Raw genomic sequence first — 24,342 nt, 5'->3', positions numbered from 1 at the left:
GCTTCAGAAAAAATGCCAACCACTGACCTTTTGTCCAATCTTTTCTCCATTCTTTAGCAATAAACTCCTTGATATGACTGAAATGAACAAAAAATGACCGAAATGACGTCTTTTCTTTTCCCCAAAAATTGCTTTTAAGTCAGACAAAAAGCAATTGAGCACACCCCATAAATCGTCCTTTACCCTTTCTTCGACAAAAATTAAGTGATCTAATAGTCTCTGCCAAAATAGTTGGTGAAAGATTTATTCCTTTATCTAATTGCTCAAAAAAGTCAATCACTAATGCTTTTATATGTCCTAATGCCTTAAGAAATATCATCAATCCATACATAGCTAAGGCAAACACATCCAATCTCTGATCAGTTTCAATATATTTTTTTATGTACTCGAGCAAAAAAGCTCATGGAATGATCTCAACCCCGTTCTTTTCCTTCTTGTGCTTGTCTCTCTTTTCAACCTCTACTTGTATGATCTTAACTAACTTCTTTCTATATCCGGTAGTCTTATGCTCTTTCCAATAGATCTTATCTTGATTGGTAGACTCTATCCGGAATAAAAAAAAATATTCTTTGATCGTGGGGGTCAAGTCTTCTTAGTTGAATACAAAGCATCGATAAGATGGATCCTAAAATTGTATTGCGGCTCTCATCAACTGTTCATCAACCTTCACTGACATAAGCAGTGCTATATCCCCGTATTTCTTGAAAAAAGATTCCTCTCTGTTTTCCACTGTTTCCAAATGGCTTTCAATTCTGATATATTATTCTCACTGAGATCCATATACACTGACTGTGGTAGCACCGATATGTGACCATCTACTAAGCAATCTCCTTCTTTCCCTTGAGTACTTTTTGAATGACTCTTGACCTCTAAGTAACTCTTATACACAGACGACATCTTTTTAGATTTTCTGAAAGTTTTTCTTACTGAAGATTGATCCAAAACAATACCCTCTAAAAATATGGTACATATATGATGCATGCAACAAAATCGAAGACAACAAAACAAATCAATAATGTAAACAAAACAAATAAATAAAAATGAATAAATGAATGAACAAGTATAACATATGTCATAACAGAATATACATAATGTCCTAATTTATGTAATTTTCTCATAAAAATGATAATATGACTCTATCCTAAAGTTAGACCTTACTGCTCACTATATGCCAGGTTAAGATTTACGTGTCTAAAGGTTTCCAAACTATTCCTCACATCATCGTCTATTATAGATTAATAAAGCTCCCCGATCCTCACCCATTGCAAGCTAATAACGAAACGGGTTAATCTGAGTGAAAATATTTCGCTAGCAAATACGGAGGTTATCACCTTACGAGAGCGTAGCTACTTCACTTCCTCCTAAAAGGGATAGAGCCCGGGTCTAAAGCTCATGCATGAATATGCAAAGTGTGTGTAAAATAATGTATTAATCAAAATACCATAAACCCAAAATTAAAATAAAATAACAACTAACATACAATTTAGCTTATTCATTAACATATATATTTTTTAAAAATCAAAATAAAGGAGATTAAATGAAATGTCAAATAAAACCAATTAAATGCAACAATTCTTAATAGCGCATAATTAGAAGTTTTGGCTTGACTCTCGAATTTCATTTCCAGTGGAGTCGCCAAGCTGTCATAACGATTTTGAGACCGCCAGACGTAAAGTGTTTAAAATCGAAAAAAATAAAAAAAGTCACCACCAATCTTTGTTAGAGGGTGATTAACCAACCAAAAGTTTATCTTTTTAATAAAATTATAAAAATGGGTTTAAAATTTATCAAAAAGATAAATTTTGATCTACAAAAAATCAAGTTGAATTCGAGAGTCGATTACATGTGGGGAAGGATTAGCACCCCCACAACGCCCATAAATCGGTACCATTTAATTACACGTTATTTTCGATGTTGGATAAAAAATAGTTTTAATTTAAAATTTAACACTAATTCGTTTCATTTGAAAAAATAAAATTTTGCTAAATTTTTATTTAGAAATTTTGAAAAAATCTTTAAGTTAAAGAATTGTCTTAAAATTCTCCAACATCTAAGCAGAATTTAAAATAACTCTTTTTGCTTAAGATTTAACACAATAATCCTTAAAATGAAATAACAATCTTTATAAAAAATAATTGTTAATGACTCCAACATCTAGGCAGAGTACCAAGAATTATTTCTTTCGGAATATTATTTTTATTTTGTTTTATAATATCACAAAAAAAAAATTTAAGTATTTTTTTTATTATAAAATATTTTATCATCAAACAGTAAATTAAAGAGAGAATAATGCAAACAATTATCGATGATAACATGCTAACGTATGTATGCCAATGAATGTTATATAGGATGAGATGCAATTTTAAAGTTGGATTCTTAAGTATAATGAGACCACCACGACTCTCCAACATCTAGACAGAGCTTAAGTGCAACTGTTTATATTTAAGATCTTAATTTACTGTTATACTTTTTATTTATTAATCTTATTATTAATCTGAATTAAGAACTCGTGTGAAAAACTTAATGAAATGGAGTTTCCTAAATACCCCATCATTTAGGCAGCATTTGGGAACAAACCATTTCATGTGAGATTTTCACACGTATCTTTAAAGTTTTAAAAAAGATTTAGGGTAAAAGTTTAGGGTTTAAGTTTAGGGTTTGGGGTTTAATTAAAACGTGAACATCTCTAAAAATCCTCATCATCTAGGCGGACTTTCGAAGTAAATTTAATTTTTATAATAATTTTTTTAAAAAAAATTAATTTAAGAGATATAATAATTTTTTTAATTAAATTTTTTTATTATTTTAAAATATTTTTTTTAAATCTTTTTTTATGAAAACCTATCAAAATTATTAACTTATTTAGTATTTTTTTATAATAATAATTTTCCAACATCTAGGCGAAATTATTTCTTTAAAAAAATATTTTTTTATTCCCTCCAACATCCAGGCAGGGAAAATAAAAAGATTATTCCATTATTATTATTATTTAAATATTTTTTTAGCTATTATCCTATATTGTTTTCATTTTATTATTATTAAAAAATAATTAGATATTTATCCTAATAATTTTAAACATTTATCATGCATAAATATAAAAACTTAAAATAACAAAAATAATAGTATAAAAAATTAGAAAAATTAAAAAAAAAAAATTTTTACCTGAACCGGACCAATCAACAGTCAAGTCAACACTGGTCTGAACGGATCTGACCGATTCAATGGTTCAATCAACGATTCAATGATCCAGCGATTCAAACCGGTTTACTGACGGTTCATCTGAACCAGTTCAAGGCTGATTGAAGCGGACCATCGGATCGAGTTACGTGGATCTCGGGTCGGGTTCGATTCACGCGCGGATCCTCTATGCTTGAAACGACGTCATTTTGGTCCTATGCTCAAAACGACGTCGTTTTGCCCCTATGTTTTCTATAAAAATCAGATTTTTTTTCCTTAGTTCATTTCATTTCACAGAAAAAAAAAGGCTTTGGGGGTTCTCTGGCTTCCGTCGGAATCCGACGTCGGGTGCTGCGCTGGTCGGCGTGTGGGTCACCGCCGGCGGTGGTCGCCGGTGACCGAAAAAAGGTCAGAAAGTCGCCAGAAATTTCTTTCGACTCCCTCTTTCTGAATCCGACCTTCGTTTGGCCTGAAAGAGCCTTAATGGTCGCGAATCGACCTTCAAAGTTTCTGATCTCTCCTTTTTTTTCTTTTATTTTATTTTCGGACAGCTTAAACTGATGATTTCTCTTTCTTGTTTCAGGCGGCTGTGGCGCTGAGGTTCCTCCCTGCGAGGAGGACTGTGTTTTTTTTTTTTTGTGTAGATCTGTTTCGTTTTTCTGTTTGGGGTATTTTGGGGGGGTTGTTTGAAATTTTGGGTTTTTTACGCATGAGGATGAGGGTTCTGTCAAAGGCTGTTGAAAGTGTTTTGAGGGGGATAGTTCGTCTAAGCTTGGTGATTTCTGGTAGGGGGTGAAGTGAATGAGATCCTAGGCACCCGAGAGAGAGTTTTTGAGAGGGAGGTCCGAGAGAGATCAAGGGAAAAAAGTTAAGGGTTTTTAAGGAGTTCAAAAAGGGAACAGGTGGTGGCTGTAGGGTGGCTGTAGGCTGATGAGCGTGGGCAGCTAGTGATGGCTGCAAGGTGGCTGGTGCCAGGCAACAGCCGTCCTGCTTTTTGCCGTTTTCTGTTTCTCTTTTTTGTTTTTTTGTTTTTTTGTTTTTCTTTATATAATTAATAATTATTTTTTAAAAAATATATATTTATTATTATTATTATTATTATTATTATTATTATTATTATTAAATTAAAATAGAAACAGTAGACCCGAACAAAACCGGTGTCTACAGAAGCCAAACAGAGAGAAAGAGGAAGAAGGAAAGCTGTGTTATAATTAGATCAGACTCACTGAGTTATGATGCAAATGCAGCACAAAATTTTGACAGAATTGAATTATTTTGAAATTTGAAGAGACACTGACCATGCAATAAAAAAGATCTTGCTTTTCTGGCAGTTCTTAGAAGTCACAAAATCAAAGTCATAAACTGCGTATCGGCAATCATTCTCAGGCAATGAGGCAGTGAAATCATCATAGCTCTCAGCTGGACTACCAGTTTTTTCAACTAAAATCTCTTTTTTCTTTTCATCAATCCTAAAGATCACATATCAAAACGCCTTCTTCCTTTGCAGCTCCAGGTATGTGTTTTTGCCGTGTTCAGCCACTCCCATTCCAGATGATGCATTTGCCTGAAAACCAGAAACAAATGCTCAATGTTCAATGCTTACTCTAACCAAAATTGACTAGCAATGACTTTTAATATTAAAAAACCATTATATTTTCTGTAAAGCAGATCAAACTTGCTTCAATGAACCCTAAACAAAAGGTCCAAGATGCAGAAGCCTCTGATACAACATGAAAACTTTCACAAAATTTAAGAATGTAAAATGTGTAAATTGACACTCTAAACACTATTTTCCACCACGATCCATAATTTCTAACTCCATCACTATTCAGTATTCACAAGTACCATAAATGTCATGTGGGATTTTAGGCTAATGCAGTGCACATAAAATTTTATGTCCATCAATAAACAAACCAATCGAACATAATTCAAAAGCCTAATCCTGGTTTAAATCTCAAGGCCCATTTATTTACAACGAGATGCAGTGCTGGCATTACAATTGGAGACGAAGATGCACCAAAAAAGAGATAAAAAAGGACAGATTTTAATTTAAATTAGCTTGGATAGACCTACAAAAGATACTATTTTGAGTGCAAAATCAAAATCTTTCTTTTCTTCAAGCTGTGTTCTTGAGATAACTTTACTTCAATTAATCTCAATGGGATTGCAGTGAAATACCAAGCTTGACTTGCTTAACATTCTCAACATATTTTAATTAATGAAACTGCAAACGAATCTAATCTAATAATCCATTATTTCATGATCCTAAAATGGAAAATAAATGGAAAAACCAAAACTAACAGCTAAGATCTAACAAGCCATGGAAGATTCAATATTACCCAAGAAAAAAACCCAATAAATTAAACAAAAATAAAAGCTACCGATATAGTAAAAACCTTAACTTTGTTTAAGTTTCAGCCTGGAAAAGAAAATTCAACTATTTTTAAGCTAAAACAAAGAGAATAAAAAGAACCCAAACTAAATCAGATACAAAAGAATCAAAAGAATGAGAGACTTACTCCTCTAAAAGACATGGCTGCTTCACATTCAAATGAAGAAAGAAAATGTGAGTTTTGGAAAGAAGAGAACAAAGAGAGAGAGAGAGAGAGAGAGAGAACAAGGAGAAAAAGCAGCCACCAGAAAGAAGAAAAAAGAAAAATTTTAAAACTGTTTTGAAATTTTAATTAAAAATTTATACTTTTTGTGCTTTTTGAGATAAACATGAAAAAAAAAATTGAAAAAGGATTCTTTTTGAGAGGGAAGGAAAGAGGCGAGTCGTGTTCGATTCTTTTATGACAGTGACGGTCATATGATCATCATCGCTTCTTGCTCACGTGGCTATTTTTAAGTGGTCCATTTTCTGTCACTGTTAAAAAATTGATATTTTAGTACAGTTTTTTTAGTTATTTTGGATTAATATGTAATTTATCAGTGAATTACACCTTTTTTTAATTTAAATTATACGGTCTTTTAGTAATTTAATACTAATATAAAATAATTTATGATTGGATATTTAAATTTTATTTTAATCAAATATTTTATATTATTTATTAATATCATTAATCAAAATATTAATATGATAAATATTGATCAATCAAAATATATTATGTGTAATAATATTATTAATTTTTTCACATTAAATTATTGTTAATAGAATTGGTACGTGAGCAATACGGTTGGTAGCCCAACCCACTTTCGACAAATTTCAACTCGATTTTATTTTGTGCGATGAAAATTTTTTTTTTTTAAATCAAATTTTGAGTCAAATAAAATTTAATGTTATTAAAAAAATTAAATTTTAAATAAATTTAATTTGATTTGATCATATATATTATTTTTAATTATTTATTTATATATTTATATATTATTTAATTTTATATTTATATTAAAAAATAATATTTTATTAATTTCAATCTAATTGAGTCGAATACGATTTCTTTAATATTAAATCGAATTAAATTTAAATATGAAAAAAATAAAAAAAAATTTGAATCAAATTTAAATTTTATAAATATAAAATTAAATTAAATTCAAAATAAATAAAAAGTCTATCTGACTCCATCTGTTATCTTTCTTGATAAATAAAATATAAGTAAATAAATTTTGAATATTTAATGATAATATCTTATTTGTCATTATTGAAATACAATTAATTAATTATTATTGAATATTAATAAATTTTAATAAATTTCCATACGTCATGAGTTAAGAAAAATAAAAAACTTTGATAATTGTCGAATGGACCCAAACAAATACTTTTATAATTTTTTTATTTTGACCTATAATTATATAATTTGTTCATAAAACAATAAATTTTTAATTTTTAATAAATAAAATCTCATATTTTATTGTTTTAAACATAAAAAAAATTATTGATTTTGAGCCTAATTGTACGAACTTTGTCATTTAAAACAATTTTTATAAGGGTGTTTTTATTTGTATTTTATTTTTTTCTCTTTATATTTTTTTTAAATTATTTTTAAATAAAATTATTTAATTATTTTTATCTCAATTTTAAGATTTTTAAACATGTAAATTTGGAAGTTATATGATTAACTAAATTTCTAGTAAGTTATATAACTTATCAAACTTTTATATTTAGTAAATTTTGAAAAAAATTATATTTAAGGTTTAAGAAAGAAATTTAATTTAAAAAATATTGTATCTTAAAGAATTTTCACAATATTACAAAAAAAGTACAATTTATTTCAAGTAATTATAAACTAATTTACAAATAGATAAATAAAAACTATACAAAGAGATATTTAGATGTTTTCTTAATTTCAACAATATGATGCATAAAATTTTAAAATTTTCCAAATATATGAATCAGATTCACAAATTCATAAAATTTTAAAATCACCCGAATTTATAAATTTAAAAATTTAAAAGCAAAAGAATTTTTTTAAAACTAAATTATTTTATTTAAAACTTATTTAATAAAAATATATAAATAAAATGCAAATAGGAGCCCTATTAAGCCAGCCGATCAGTTGCGTGCCCTAGCGCTTTTTACAATAAAAACCGGCGAGACTCAACTTTCAACTAATTTTTTTATTATGGCCAAAAAAAAACTTTAATTTTTATACGAATTCAAACCCCGCGGGAACATGGAATCCCAAATCTAACTGTTTTTTGAATTAAAATATATATATATATAAATTCTATAAAAAAATTAAAATTTTGTCAAAATCTTTGTTTCAATTTTCTGTCCTCTTTCCGGAGAACCAAACAGAAAGTTTTTTTTGTTTTTTTAAGAATATGTCTTTAGGGCACAGAGGTTCGGCGAATCCAGCCGCCATGCTTGCTTCTCTCATGACCAAAAGAGAAAAGCTTCAAGACGAGCTTCGCAATATCGAAAAGCAGGTAAATTTTTTACCTTTTTAACCCCGGTGAATTTTCCCTTTTTTTTTTTGTGTATTATTGGTAAAGAAGTAACACTTTGAGGAATTACCATTAAAAATTCTTAATTTAATTGATATTCTTGCTGTAGGTTTATGAATTAGAGACTAATTATTTGCAAGATTCGAGCCATTTCGGGCATGTTTTGAAAGGATTCGAAGGGTTTCTTGCTTCATCCAAGAACACAGCAAAGTAATTATTTTTCCCCCTATGCTGTTTATTTACTGCCGGTAATTTTTTGTGTAATTTTATTTTAATCATTGAATTGCAATTTGCAGTTTCTAAATATCTTACTGTATGCAGATCATTATCTTTATAATTAAAACTTTTTTACTGGAAATCTTGAGTTTGATAGAAACTTATTGAGAATTTCTTACATAAGCTCTTGTTATAATCAAGTTACTATATTTCTTCCGATTAATAGAAAACGTGTTACGGGCCAGTGCCAGAGTATACTGAAGCTGGGCTAATGAATTAGCAAAACCTAACTGTTGATGAGTCCAGTATTATACTATAGTATTTTTTTTTTTTTTAAATTCCTAATCTACCATTATCCCCCTACCCTACTACTTACCTGCCCAGAGCCAGAGTATACTGAAGCTGGGCTAATGAATTAGCAAAACCTAACTGTTGATGAGTCCAGTATTATACTATAGTATTTTTTTTTAAATTCCTAATCTACCCTTATCCCCCTACCCTACTACTTACCTGCCCAGAGCCAGAGTATACTGAAGCTGGGCTAATGAATTAGCAAAACCTAACTGTTGTTACATAAGCTCTTGTTATAATCAAGTTACTATATTTCTTCTGATTAATAAAAAACGTGTTACGGGCCAGTGCCAGAGTATACTGAAGCTGGGCTAATGAATTAGCAAAACCTAACTGTTGATGAGTCCGGTATTATACTATAGTATTTTTTTTTTTTTAAATTCCTAATCAACCATTATCCCCCTACCCCTACTACTTACCTGCCCAGAGCCAGAGTATACTGAAGCTGGGCTAATGAATTAGCAAAACCTAACTGTTGATGAGTCCGGTATTAAACTTTATGTTTTTTTTAAATTCCTAATCTACCCTTACCCCCCTACCCTACTACTTACCTGGCTGAAGAGAACATTATGCGCATAAACTCCCTTGAACCTGCAACCTGCAAGCACCAACTCCAATGATAGGTCAACTAATCCAAGAGATAGTCGGCTTGTACTATAGTATTTTAAATAGCTGTTTAAGTTAGTTATTAATGGTCATATAGAATTAATTGCTGGTTGGGATTAGTTACGCTGGATTAGTTAGGGGAATGCTGAGTCACTGTCTGTTATGGATATTTAAGGGCGTATGCTACAATTGTAAGCCATTCAGGAAATTCATACAATAGAATACAAGAACTATCTCTATTCTTTCTCTGTACTCTCTCTCTTTTCTCTCTACTTCCTTCTCTCACTGGGGAGACTCTTTGCGTCAGCTTAATCTCTTCATTCTCAGATAGCTCGTATCAAAATGTAGAGCCATTTATGTTGACATAGAAATTTTAATGGCGTGTTGTATCTTTATTATTTGAGAACCCATAATTGAATAGTAATTTCTCAAAATTATCAGATTCAAAGAAGAGCATAAATGGCAATCCTACTGATTAGTGCTGGTAATCATGTTAGGTATTTCATGTTCTATTTTTTGTGACAGAAAATTCATGTAAATTTGTTTTTGTAGCTTAAAGAGGTCCAGGAAATTTCAGCCAGAAGATAGACTGTTCTCATTGTCATCAGTCACATCACCAGCGGTATGTGATAGTAAAAGCTTCTGTAATTATGCCTAACTGTGTTTTACCACTTTTTTGCTAGGTTTTTTTTTTCTTTTTGGTTCATTCTTTCTCATGGATAGAGGTGACACTTGAAACATGTATTCAGCATTAGACAGTTAGAGTTAATAAATGTTGCGAGCATTTACTTGGGCTTAATTTATCTGTGATCTTGTGTATCTTAAATTGAAGTTTCAAATAAGTTTCCTAACAGATTAGATCACAGAAGAAATATCTAGCAATCAGTATATGTATTGAGCTTAGAAAGGCCATCATGTTTTAGTATGACATTAAATATGCTGCTGTTATTAAATGTCATTCTTACATAGAATAAGTTTATTTGAGCTAAAGAGAGTTGAGATGGGGTAGTTGGTCTTGTCAACTTTCTGAATGGCATCTTCTGAGCCATCCCCGTATTAGTATGCGGTGATATCAAGTAGTTGCATATTAATGTTTATTGCCTGGAAGCTCAAGTAGAACTTGTTGCCTACTATGATAGCAACAACGCATACTGAGATAGTAGGCTGAAACTCTGTATTAGGTTTCGTTCAGCACTTGATTGAACTAGAAGCATAAAGGTGTTTTTTCAATAATATACCCTTTTAGGACTTATATGCTCTACATTTTTCTGCTTCTGTCCACTTTTAGGAATCTATGATCATAGTTTAAAATGAGAGCATTTAACTGACAGAATTTAAAATCAGTACTGGTGATGATTATCTTCAATCTACTTGTTGAATATTTTTCTCTTGAGAACTTTGGTTGCATATTGTCCCAAGATAAACCATTATTTACATGAGTTGGTGATTAGAATTGTCATTGTTTATAATAATATTTTGTTATCTTTAAGTATTATTCAACTATTTCTCTAGTCTCACCATCTCTGTGCAATTGTGCTGCACCTTCCATTTGTTTTATCAGAAATCAATTGTGCAAAATGGTCATGACCAGGCTGTGTCTCAAAAGTACATGTAGTTGAGATAGTTATTCAGATTTAACAAGACTGGTTTGTTCACTTTGCTTCTTTATGTTCAGGCTGAAGAACTCAGAGTTCGACAGGATGGTAAACCTTGTTCATTATTTTACTAATTCTTTCCCCCTTAAAAGCTATTTTTGACATACTTTATTTGGAATCCTCTCTGTTGCAGATGGAAGATCTGATTTTGGTCCAGGTCGGTCTAAGGGAGGAGGCTTAGCCGCCAATGGCCAGTGAGTCTGCTTATTCATATTTACCATTTGAGTTCTATAAGCATTTTAGTTTTGAGGAGATACAAGGAAAGAAAGCAGTAGTAGGTTCTAGATTGAGTTGGAATTACTCAGTCAAGTGAAACTTTACATATCAGTTCATAACATAGACCTTTTATTTATTTCACTTTTAGAGGCAAACCAAAGAAGGGAAGAACTGCCTCATCAGCAAGAGATGGAAAGAGAATCAGGCCATCAAGTGAACAAGATTTCGATGATGAAGATGATCATGATATGAGTTTGAGATAAGTTAATAAGGACTTGTAATGTAACTTTAGATATAACCATCTTCTGTAACAATTGGGGGAATTCTTAATATGTAGTCTCGGTAGTCTAGCATTCAGGTGATGCTGATCGCAGCCTTTAGGATAGCTGCATTGCATGTGAAGAATGTAGTGAATCTAGGGCTCTCATGTATAATATATTGTATAATTCCCCCCCCCCCCCCCCCTCTTTCTGTATCTTGATTGTTTCGAATTATATTCTGTTCGTTATGTCGACATCATCAAGAATTATATAAACTTAGGAAAGAAAAGTCCGTTAAGCTTCAATTACACCTTACAAGTAAAACATAGTTATATGTAGTTTTGTACTGTTTATCTGGCAGGGTTTGGAAAGAAAGGAGTTTAGAAGGCTTGGCAGCTGATTGAGGTTGGTTTTAAGCTAATAACAAATGCAATCTGTACAGGTCTAGGTGAAAACATAGTTCATTTTCTCTATAGAATCTGTTTCCTCTTCCCCTGAATGATTACATTCTGATTCATACTTTAATTGGTTCTAATATTCTCTTTTTTAAAATAACATTTAATACGTCAAAAATTTAAATTTTAATATCTGTAACTTATGTTTTTACTTTTACGTTGCAATCTTTTTTATAAAGTAAAAAAAAAATTAGAACAGAGATAATTTATTGGCTAAACTTATCCAACTTTATTTTGATCAGAATTCTTTTTACCAAACACGAGCTTGGCAGACATAGCTTAAACTATTCTTCGCCAAGCTGAAACAAGTTAAGACTTACAAAAGAAAGGGTACAATTGCCAGCCATTGTATCATGTGAAGCAAAGAAAGAATAGAATTTGACGAAGCAAGAAGCGTATTTTGACTGTTTTCTCTATTATATAACAGAGTATTTCTACAAAAATATGGTAAAGTAAATACTAAATCATTTCAGGTTCAAGCTATTAAACAAACTCTAGGATAGTACTTACCGTTATAAATAAAAAATTTAAGCAGGTCCTCCGTTTAGATTTGTTCAAAGATTGGATTAATTATTCAAATTTAAAGGTTCATTCAAATTTTAAGAAGAAATGAATAAAAAATTAAGATTCGTTTAATGAGTTTAGATATAATTTTGAGATTTATTTAAATTTAAAGTCAAGTCTTAGATAAAAAAATTAAAATCTAAACTTAGTCTTATTCTACCTGAACAAAAAAATAATTAAAATATTATAATTATGTAAGTACATATATATATATACGTAAAATTTTATTTTTAAAAAATAAAGATTTTTTTTTAATTTTTATTATATAAATTAATTTTAATAGGTGGGTTTGATAGTTATTTTTTTTTTAATTTGAGTCAAATTTTAAAAAAATTTTAAAACCCAAAATATTAGATGAGGCCGGATTTTTAAAAAAATATATAGACTATTAATATTAAGTATAAGATCGACCTAAACCCAACTCGACTTAGCCCATCAAAATATCTTCATTGATAAAGGATTAAATTTTTAATTTCAACAGTAAATATTCAAATCTTAACAATCTCAAACAACCAAAAAAAAAAAAAAAATTTAACACGTTTTAATTTTTTTAAACACTTTATGAAGATAGAAAAGTCGATATGAAAATTAGATTGTGAAAATGTTACTGTAAATAAATTTTTTTTATATAAAAGGAATTACAATCTAAAAGTAAAAGTAAAAGAAAGGGTTCGTGATACTAAATATTAGGAAAAGTAAATTTCTAAGTTCTTCTTGTTACTTAAAATTTAAAGAAAAACATTGAACCATCACCATTAAGGCAACGACAAAAATAGAAGGGAAGTTGTTCCTTGTTAAAGAACGGTCAGCTCACGGCACCAACTGCATTTTTGCAATCAGATTAGAAACAACAACTGCAACTGGGCTATCTCTTCGTTCAATTGTTTTTATAATGAAAATTTGTTGAAGAAAGTACAATCATGGTAGACATTTACACACTTTTTTTAATCAAAAGAGAGAAAATGCTTGTTTTTTTCACTTGATCAAACTCTATCTATTTATTTATTTATTTATTTATTTTTTACGTTCAAATCATTTAATATTTGTCCAATATTTCATTTTAATCGCAGGTTTTTAAATTTAATTTTTAGATCATAACTTTTTAAAATATGTTCCAAATCTATTGTTCCATTAATCATCCTAAGAATTAAATAAAATATGTTACACATGAATATATTTTACCTGAAATTCATATGAGTTTATTTTTTATCACGTGACATTCACATTCATATTAAATTGTAGTTAACGGAGTTGAAGAATTTGAAGATTTTTAAGAGGTCGATCATTTAATTATTTAAAAAATTATGTTTTAAACATCATGATGAAAATGAAGTATTAGGAAAAAATATATGATCATCTTAAGCAAAGAAAATGGGAATTATTTTATTTTATTTTATTCTTTTTTATTTTTATTTTTTTTATTCGTGAGAGATGAGACTGGTCTGAACAAAGAACATAAGAAAGCAACACCAAAAGCATCAGCTAGCAAGCAAGATTTGCAATAAAACTATAAAAGGGGTTTCCCCCTCAAAACATGTCTCATTTATGAGATGAAAGAATATTATCTTCAATTATATGATTAAAATCCATTAAATTTGGAATTAATGTCAAATTTGTCACTGCATTATGGATTAATATTGGATTTTGTAATGTATCTTAATTTCGTTGTTAAGATTTGTCTTTGGTCTTTTAATTTTATTGATTTTTGTATATAAAGTAAAGAAATTATTGCAAAATTTTCATTTACATTAACAGAATATTTCGTTAAATATTTTAATTCCATTACTTTTTGTCTAAGAACCAAAAAAATAAAAATACAATGGTAAAATTTGTTATTTGCATTAACTTATTTCACGAAAATTTCAAATTCCATTATTTTATTAATCCAAAATTAATTTAAAAAAACTAAAAATTCAATAGCAAAATTTAGTATTAACTCATAAATAATAGCAAATTTCACCTTTAATCCCATTTAATTTTCAAATGGAAGGAAAAAATTGAAATTTTCATTACAAAAAAAAAAAAAAAAAAAGTTGACATGAAATAACCTTTCGATTTAAAATTTTAATTTAGATAATTAACTATTATTACATTATTGCTAACTCATTGCTTACTTTTCTACCTAGTCCTCTCTCGTTTTCTCAATTTTAAATTTTTATAAGGAAAAAAAAATTAGATTTTTTTTACACGTTGAGCATTCTGTAGCAATTTCTGGGTCTGCAAATTTCTTGCTCCTTCAGATAGCTTAGTTGATTGAATCCAAGAGAATTTTGTTGGCTTTACAATTAAATCTTCGGGTTTGTATTAACTAAGCAGTTTTAAATGATCTTTGAACATAAAAAAAGTTGTTAAACCGCTTTGATTTTAATTAATTTGAATGGTTTTATGAAATATTAATTGCAAGTGGATTAATCTTCCGGCAGCCATGGGTGAATTCAGTTAGTATAAGTTTAAAAATGTAGGCAAAACTATCTTTTTTTTTCCTCTATCCATTGGTTTACGTACCTTTTTTTTAGCCAACTCTATTAGGTAAACTTAAAAAAAAAAGCATAAAATATGTAAACCATTCAAAGACATAATAGTAGCATTATATATTTTAAGCAATTATCAAAGCTATCAAAGCCATCATTATTCTTAATGATGCATAGACCATGGTTGATGAATTTTAAAATGAAGCTAGTGGTCAAAATGATGCCACTAGTTTATTATTAGGGGCATTTTTTGTTCAAATGGTAAAATGCGTTTTTTTTTTTAATTAGAGATTATTAACAAACAGTTAGGAATATGTTTAATTTTTAAATTGAATTGATCTGTCAGGATAACCTAAATTCTTGGGATCATATCAATTCGGCCACATCATCAGTCTATCCACTAGACCCTCCTAAGTGCTGATTTGTCATTCCATAGTTAGGTGGTCAACATTCAGTTCAACTCAGCCTATTAAGTCATCCCTAACCCTAGTTTGATCTTGGGCAACTTATCTTGCCTGAAACCCCCACCTTACATGTATAAATAACATCTTTTAGATACCTTTTAATCTCTCTCGCTCTCTTATATTTCATTGCAATCTCCTTCTTATTTTCCTTTTTGATCGATCTCTAATTTGAGTGTTAAAAAATAAACTCTAAAAATACTCCCAGCCTTTATCTTTAACAACTCTCTTTTTATTTCTTCTATTTTCAGGGTTTATCCCTAAAGGAGTAGCTCAGCACCAATAGGTATTATATGGGTTAGTTATTATATGATAAGAAATGATTAAACAAAGCTTATTACATGATATACCATGTATGTATGTATATATGTGTATAATGTCATAACGTTCAAGTCCAAAAACCTATCCATTAGATATAAAAATTATGAAATAACTACTAATTCTTTTTTATTTAGGTGTGATTGTCATTTAAGTGAATTTATTATTTTTAAGGTTATCTTAAGTTTTAAGGTTATGTGCAGGGAAAATGTTAACATCTCATTACGCTCAAAATTGATACCAAGTTAATCACATGTTATTTTGTGGTAAGTCTTAATCAAAAATAACTTTTTATTAGTTTAAATATTTAATTATTAGAAAAAAATTTTTAGGATTTCACCAAAAAAGAAAATTTTCTTACATCATAAATATTCAAGATAAACTTGTTATTTATTTGAAAAGACTCTATCGTTGGATTTATTAAATAACTCATCAAATTCAAATTCAAATTTCAATTCTTTTTATTTATTTACAAAATATTGTCATACAAAAATTTTATAATAAGTATCATGCAATAATATTAAAAAATCATGCAAATATATAATAAATCATGAATAATAAATCATGCAAATAATAAATAAAAAATAAATCATGCAAATATATGCAAGAATATTAATCATGCAAATAATAAATAGTAAATAACAAAAAGACATCATGCAAAAATATTATGTAAGCAAATTAAATTCATGCAAATATCATGCAAATATATTATAGTTATTCAAAATAAATGCATGCAATTAAATATTATAGAAATTATGCAAAATTAAACAAAAAATCACATAAATAAAACTATAAAAATATATTACCAAAGTTTTTTTTCTTTTTTCTTTTTTCATCACAATTAACTCAATCACAATTAAAATAATAAAATAACAAAATAAAAAAATAAAAAATTAGGAAAAATAAAAAATAAAATCACAATTAAAATAAAAAAAAATTTAAGATTTGAGTCGGATCAAAACGCAAGTTGGCACATGGGTCATTGGGTTGAAACAGACATCTTATCCCTCTAAAACAACACCATTTAGTCTAACTATAAAAGCCAAAAATCATTTTCTTTTCATAAGTACCTTCCTCCTTTCTTTAGCCTTTAGGTTCTTTAACTTCTCTCTAAAATTCTCCACCTGAAAATTCAACCGCCTCTGAACTTTCAATCAAAATTGCAGAATCTGGCATTGAAAATTTCAAATAGTGCTGAAAAATTCAAAGAAAATCCATAAACCCAAAAAAAATCCCAAAATCCGATCACTGTAAATTCCTTTAGCCACCATGGGCCTTTAAGGAAAATTCAAGTCTCATTATAAAATTCAAACAATTTCCAAAAAAAATCCAAAAATTCAAATGAAATATTAAAAAATTCCTAAAAAATCTAAAACCCAAAAATTTAACCAAAATTCAAAAAAAAAAAAAATCCAACAATTCCAAAGTGAATCTTTAGAAAATTTTCATATTAACCTAAAATTTCAAATATCAACCAGAATTCCAAACCAAACAAAAATCAAGCCAAAATCCAAAAAAATGATTGAAGCTTAAAAAAAAATCCGAAATCTCCAAAACCCCAGAAACACCAAAATCATAAATCAAATTAAAACCTCTTAAAAGTTACCCCATCCCAGAAACAATTTAAAACACCAAAAATTTACTTCTTAAAACCCAGAATTGAACCCAAAAACTTTTATGCTTTGATTGCTAATTGCTTCCGATTGCTTCTTGCTTATTGCTTATATCTGCAGTTGCATCTTAGGGTCTTTTTATAGGGATTAATCCCACTTTTACTTGGAAAATCCAAGATTTCAATTTGGAAAATCATAATTATACCGAATCTAGGATTTCCCTCAATATTTTGTTCTTTGTGCAATCTTTTGTTTTTTTCCATGACTTGGGGATCAAGAATTTCCTTAGACAATTGATCTTTAAGGTCCAAAATCTAAAATGAAATCCAAGATCAAAATCTGCAGCTTTTCTTGTACAAATTAAATTCCACATTTTTTTTTTACTTTGACTCTTTGATTTTTTTAAAAAACAAAGAATAATAAAACTAAAATTAAAATAAAAATTAAACTAAAACTAAAATAAAAATTAAGCCAAAAATTAAACTACAAAATAAATTATGGGCTCTTCATTTTTTTTTATCTTAAAAATCAATTTCTCAATTAAAACCCAATTAAGATTAAAAGTCCATTTTGATATAAAAATTTTTTCGAACAAAATAAAATGTCTACATATATGTATGTATGTATTATTAAGATTAGCTTTTTTATAACTCTTCAATTTTGTTCGGCTGCCAATGAGTGGTAGGCACCAATCAAATTATTGTAATTAATCATGAGTTAGTCATGCTTAATTTAAGTTTCCAACTATTTTATTTATTTATTTCGTGATAAACAATATCTTAGGATTGAAGTCTTAGTTTAACAAAAAGATAATAAAATAAGTGTAAAAATTTGAACACACCTTATTGATAGTAATTAATTCTGAATGGAGATCAATTACACAATCAACAAAAATATTTAAAAGCATCCAATTTTAAGATAGAATCATGAAACATGGTTGAATTTGTGTTTTATTTGTTCCTTAAAATAATCTTACATCTTCCATGCTAATATCATTTGAAACATGGTATCATTCCATAACTAGCAACACTTATGCATTTAACAAAAGGAAACTAACAAAAGAGAAGAACATGCTTGTAAGCTTAGAAACAAGGTTTTGATAGGTAAATGGAATTATATAAATATATATATATATATATTGTAGATATATATTAATTGTTTATAAATCTATAGATATATAATATTTAAAAATATAATATTTCTAAAAAATAAAAATATAATATTATATATATAGTTTAGCCCTCATATTTTGACTATGACCAAAAAAACATGCACTTGCACTCCAATTTTATAGAAAAATAAATAAATAAATTCAAAGCAATTGACCAAGTTTTCAAATGGTTCCGTATCTCAACTCCCATAATTTCATTAGTGAGAAAGTCGGCCTGGATAATTTGAAGAACAACTCAAAATTTGGAAAAGAAAAGGGTTAATTGGAAACTTCTTTCTAGGCCAAGTTTGCATTTTCCTTTCAACTCTCTGATGATTTATTGATGGCTGCCAAATTTGTAATTGCCGTTTTTATTCCAGTTTGGATTAGATATTGAAACAAGAATAATATAAATTCTAACCATCATGTTGTTGTAGTTTTCCAATGGATTTTTGCTACTGCTGCTCTCATAATTTATATATATTTTTAAAAAATGAATCTTCTTTCTACCATATGTTATGATGTTGCTCTTTAAAAAAAAATAAATGCATAAAATAAATTTCAAAATTCTTGAAATAATATCACACGTAAAATCTTAAATACATTAAATTGATATAAGGATATATGACCTTAAAATCGTAGCAAAATTCAAAATTTATCTTTGACCGTATCATAAAAAAAAAAAATCCCCAACAATGAACTAGTAAATATAAAAATAAAAATTAATAAACAATGGGATTGAATCAATTGTTACCATATTATAATTGAAAAAAAATAATCTTGATTTGAAAAAACTGTCTTCCATAAAGAAAATTTAACATAAGTTAATTACATCAAGTCAAAGTCTTTATATAATAAAAACACACATTTCAAGTCCCAAATATCCACATTGGTATGCCAATCTCAATGGTTGGGGAAAGACTAGCAAGTTGGCAAAATTGGGTTAATTTAAAAAAAAAAAGCTGGGTTAATTTGAAAGAATGTAATAATAAGATTGATCAAATTTTCATTTGTGATCTATTTCTCTTTCAACCCATTTTTCTTTGTGTCAAAACTCAAAAACCAATAATATTGGCCTCCAAATCCTTGCTTTCTTTAGCAGTCATTTTCAGAGTTTGAAAATTGCAATGATCCCCCTTCTTGGTTGGTACGTATGCATGCGATCTTAATTAATATTCAATTGACATATCTTAGAAGTTACTCACATTCTCTCATAAAAAAAAAAATTCAAAACAATTAATAAAGAAACACATCAATTTGGACTTTCTTATACAAGTAACACATGTAATATGACAGCGATATTGTAATGCAATAAAAAGAATTAAACCCAAAATCTTAAGTTAATTAGGCATGAACATTATATAATTAGCTTTAAAACAACATGAATTAATTACAAACTCTTCTTCTTCTTTTAATTTTTTTCATCATACATAAATATATTATATCTTCAAGATTGCATAATTGTGAGAGATAATTCGATTGCTAATATTATTCTATAAGCTCCAACTGCAAACCATCTCATAATTCGAATTGAAAATCTAAAGTTGGAATTTAATAGTATTTACCAAACATTTTGTACTGAAAATTTATTTTTGTGAAGCACTTAAATCAAAGAAAATTCTCTTTAAAAATCAATCAATTTAATTGTTGAATTTATTCAAATTTTACCAACGAGTGTTCTCAAAATAAAATTTCAAATTATTTTATATATTAAGTAATTTATTTTTATAACATCTTGAAATTTATAACATTAATTGTCAATTATCATATTTATTACAAAAATATTATCATAAATAACATTTTAATTAATTTTAAAAAATTTTCTAAAAACACTAGTTAATAAAATTTATTATCCAAAATGCTACATATTATTATAAAAATGATTCAATGCTACTTGTGGTTACAAATTCAAGATCCTCAATTTTAGTATTCTAGTATGTCATTCTACTTGAATAAAAGTATCTTTCATGTGAAAAATTTTCTTTCTTCAACATTAATCTAAACTTTTTTTAATGAATATTTTTAGTATAAAAAAATAATAATTTGGGGATAATGGAAAAAAGTTATATATAATGAAATTTAAATTTTAAATTTATTAAATGCCCTCTCTTGAAAATTACTGAATGTTTCTATTAAATTAAATATTATATTTGTACCTTTTGATGAATATGTATTTTGTAACTTTTGGTTTATAAAACTAAACAATATACCAATCAATATATTTATTTCAAATTAATCAAACCCATGTTTGTTTAAAAACGGTTTGTCGTTTTGGAGCTGGCAATTTGTTTTGGTTTTACCGATTTGATCCAATAATAATAATAATAAGAATAAGAATGTCCATGTGCAGCAATTCTAGTGCTATTTTTTTAAGGATATTAGAAAAAAAAAAAAAACCAACAATGAAATGTCAATGTCGAAGCTCTGCTTTACGTTTGGGTGCTTTATTTTTTTATTTATTTATGTAAAAACGTTATCTGCTCTCGTCTGCTTAATAATTATTTAATTAAAATTAATCATATTTAATTGGAGTAATGCATGATTTTTTTGACTGATCAATGTTCGCTTGCTTATGTTCTTGCAACTTTTTTTTTTTATAACAAATTCTCCATAACACGACAAATTGAGAAATTCATGTAGTAATTGTTCAAAGTTTTGGTAATAAATAAAATTTACTTTTGGAGGATGGCTGTGTGAGAGAGCAGGGAAATCCTTTTTCCTGGAAATTGCCTTCTAGCTTTTGAATATAGAAGCTTTAGCTTCCATGTCTTGAACTTTTCAAGCAATTTGTGAATATAAATAGCCCACCAGGTGGCCTAGGAAATCTTAAGCTGAGGGCTTCATTGGCAAGAGAAATAGAGTTGGGGTGTCTGGGAATTCATCTTACTACAGCTTGTTAAACCCTGTTTTCAATGAACTAACAAAAAAGAAGAAAAATGGCGAGAGCTCCTTCCTGTGATAAGATGGGATTGAGAAAGGGTCCATGGGCTCCTGAAGAAGATCAGATTTTGATTTCCTACATTCAAAAATATGGCCACGCAAATTGGCGTAAGTTACCAAAGCAAGCTGGTAATTTCCAAAAATCTGACCTCGGGGTCTTTTTTTTTTTTTTTTTTGTACGAAGGAAACAGTAGTCTGGAAAAAAGAAAACAGTAGTTCGAATCTTTTGAATTTCATCTTTTACAAGTGATTACGTAAATCAACTGAGTTAAAATTCGGATTCATATCTGTTTTTTCTTTTCCGTTATATATTTAGGCCATAAAATATCAAAATAAATTAACAAAAACTAGTTTTCCTGGAATATTCTGGCATCTAAAGGTGATTGTGCATTATCATGGTTTCTGTCTGGTATTTTTCTTCTTCTTCAACTTGTTTTCTGTATATAGGTCTTGTAAGATGTGGGAAGAGTTGCAGATTGCGTTGGATAAACTACTTAAGGCCTGATATTAAGAGGGGAAACTTCACTTTGGAAGAAGAGGAAACTATCATTAAGCTGCATGAAGTGTTAGGGAATAGGTATATATAAAACCTTTACTAAGGACTTCAAGTGAGCTAAAATATCGAATACAGATAATAGATTTATACAATTATATGTAAGAAGTGATATTCAATAAATCTGAAATTTAAATCTTAATACTTATAATTCATTTCCTTATCTCTAAATTGCGATTTTTTTTTTTTTTGGAAAAAAATCCCTTTTTCTGTTTTGTTGTTTGTTTTGAAGGAAACTATGGAAGAAAAGTAGTATCCAACTATCCTTAATTTGAAGCCTTGTGCATTCCACAATTAATGCATACAAGATTATTTATAACTAGAAAAGTCTCATGCAAATGTGTTGTATCAATATTTTTTTTAATGAACTTCCAGATGGTCAGCAATTGCAGCAATATTACCTGGAAGGACAGACAATGAGATAAAAAATGTGTGGCATACTCACTTGAAGAAGAGACTTAAACAATACCAGACCAAACCAGACACCAAACGAAACCCCAAGTCCAAATCCGAAATGAAATGTGAGTCGTCAAACTGTATCAGCAGAAGCCAATCAGAGTCTGGAGACTCAAGTTCCATTACAGGCAACATTCTATCAAGTACTGAAGTTTCAGGGAAGACACCGATGTCGCCTCAGCCTTCATCAAGTGAAGTTTCCTCCATTACAGATGCCACCACAGCTATAACTGGCCGGAAAGCGAACAACATGGATATCAAGGCTGTAAACATGGGCTGCTGGGAAAGTTTCTGGTCGGATGCACTGTCTGCGGATAATTCTAGTGCAATATCATTAAATTTTGAAGGAGTCAATGATGGATTCCAATCTCATCAAGTTCCTTCAAGTTCAGTTGATGTCATGGAGCCTGACTATGAATATGGTCAAAATCTTGATGATGCAATGGAGTTCTGGTACGACCTGTTCATTAAGGCTGGTGGTGAAGAAGAATTAATTAAAGCATTTTAATGATTTTGGTTGAAATATTTATCGATTCCTTATCTTCCTATCCTTATTCTTACCTAACTGAAAAAGATATTACATGTATAAATTTTTTTAAATTTGTAATCTCTAAATGTCAAACTCTAATATTATACCACTTGTCCAATTTGTTCATTCAAAAAGGAAATTGAAACTTGAAGGTATTGAAGGGCTGATCAAAATCATAGAGTGATGATATTGAAAATTTCTAAATTTATCATACTACATGGTATGATTTTGTATTTACAAAGAGATAATTACCATTTTAGTTACTTAAAACTTTTTTTTTCCGTCATCTTGCAAATGGACCACTTTTGGCTATACATTGGATATTCAGGAACTCATTAACTTAAAATTTTGGTTCCTTTACAATTGATTGCAGAAAGGTTTTGAAATTTCTCTTCCTACTGTTGATTGTCGGGATGGATGTGGATGAATTTAAGAAAAAATGAAGTGATAAACCACCGTTTGAAAAAAAAAAAAAAAAAGTGAACAAACAACAAAAGAAATGTGATTCAAAATTCGAAATTTAGCTCAAAAAATTCATATAATTATTTTAAAAAATAATATTTAATATTTTTAAATTTTAAATTTTAACATTTATAATTCATTTTCTTAGACTTCATTTGGATCAGCCTGCAATGTCAGTGAGGTGCGAATTTTGCTTTGAATCTCTCCGCGCACTCATTTGGCAAACACTGCCATGTCGCGGTGAAGCATAATCTACCGCACTGGCCCCCATTTTTTCAACTGGACCTTTAAGGTCCAGTGGAGTTTTATTTTTTCAACCACAGCTCTCTTTCCTTTTATACCCCTTTTATCTTCTTACAAGAATTTTATAATTATAAAATATATTAGTTATCTAATTTTATAATAAAATTATTAATAAATAAATAGATAAATATAATAAATATAAAAAAATAATTCATTTTTGTAATCAAATAAATTTCTAGTAAATATTAAAAAACATTTTTTATAATTAATTAATTAAAATATATAACTAAATAAATAATAAAATAAATTAGTATTATTAACTCTTATTTTAGGATGTGTAAATATGTTTTGTTTTGTTTAAATAACAATTATTTTTTATTAATATTTGAATATTTTATTTTGTTATATATATTTATTCTAATATTATATTTATAATTGTTACAAGTATTATTTTTTGAAATATTAAATATTTCAAATAATTTTTTATACTTAAAATTTTAATTATTATTTTAATATAATTTAACATGTGTCAATATTTTGATTGAATAAATTTTTAATATATTAAATATTAAATAATATTAAAATATATATGTAAAAAATAATTGATTAATATACTTTTAAACTAATATTTTTAATAATCAATTTTTTTTATTATAATTAATCCCACCACTATTATTACTTTTGTATCTAAACGTATATCTCACCACAATGCGAGTAAAATCAGAAAATACCTCTTACCACGCATGTTAAAAAAAAAAAAAA

The 24,342-nt window shown here is 28.2% G+C and overlaps 2 protein-coding genes and 1 pseudogene across 5 annotated transcripts in view; 2 read left to right on the top strand and 1 right to left on the bottom strand.

The window, feature by feature from the left end:
• The window catches only part of LOC111292039 (actin-depolymerizing factor pseudogene), a 28,073-nt pseudogene extending 23,390 nt beyond the window's left edge, over nucleotides 1–4,683 (bottom strand). Inside the window, exon 1 of one of the 2 annotated variants that reach the window (XR_016328551.1) lies at nucleotides 4,476–4,683. The product of XR_016328551.1 is annotated as an actin-depolymerizing factor pseudogene, transcript variant X2 (transcript). The remainder of the gene's footprint in view (nucleotides 1–4,475) is intronic. The other variant, XR_016328550.1, reaches the window with a different exon arrangement.
• Nucleotides 4,684–7,695: 3,012 nt separating this feature from the next.
• On the top strand, nucleotides 7,696–11,624 carry LOC111292048 (chromatin modification-related protein eaf6-like). The gene is made up of 6 exons (XM_022884234.2): nucleotides 7,696–8,043; nucleotides 8,171–8,271; nucleotides 9,787–9,856; nucleotides 10,910–10,937; nucleotides 11,023–11,083; nucleotides 11,254–11,624. Exons 1-6 carry the CDS (start codon nucleotides 7,939–7,941, stop codon nucleotides 11,366–11,368), a joined length of 480 nt encoding a protein of 159 aa, XP_022739969.1. The 5' UTR covers nucleotides 7,696–7,938; the 3' UTR covers nucleotides 11,369–11,624.
• Nucleotides 11,625–21,060: 9,436 nt separating this feature from the next.
• Nucleotides 21,061–22,998, top strand: LOC111298279 (transcription factor MYB15-like). Of its 2 annotated transcripts, none has more exons than XM_089744994.1 (3): nucleotides 21,061–21,445; nucleotides 21,785–21,914; nucleotides 22,266–22,998. In XM_089744994.1, exons 1-3 carry the CDS (start codon nucleotides 21,334–21,336, stop codon nucleotides 22,852–22,854), a joined length of 831 nt encoding a protein of 276 aa, XP_089601120.1. In that variant the 5' UTR covers nucleotides 21,061–21,333; the 3' UTR covers nucleotides 22,855–22,998. The 2 variants fall into 2 exon arrangements, with proteins under 2 accessions (XP_089601120.1, XP_022748799.1); XM_022893064.2 differs by having other exon boundaries at nucleotides 21,064–21,466.
• Nucleotides 22,999–24,342: the final 1,344 nt, after the last annotated feature.

The sequence above is a fragment of the Durio zibethinus genome, chromosome 16 (assembly GCF_047325235.1).
Source record: "Durio zibethinus cultivar Kanyao isolate XHJ-2024 chromosome 16, ASM4732523v1, whole genome shotgun sequence".
Lineage (NCBI taxonomy): Eukaryota > Viridiplantae > Streptophyta > Magnoliopsida > Malvales > Malvaceae > Durio > Durio zibethinus.
The sequence above is the reverse complement of the archived record's forward strand: the minus strand, read 5'-3'. Positions and strand labels throughout refer to the sequence as shown.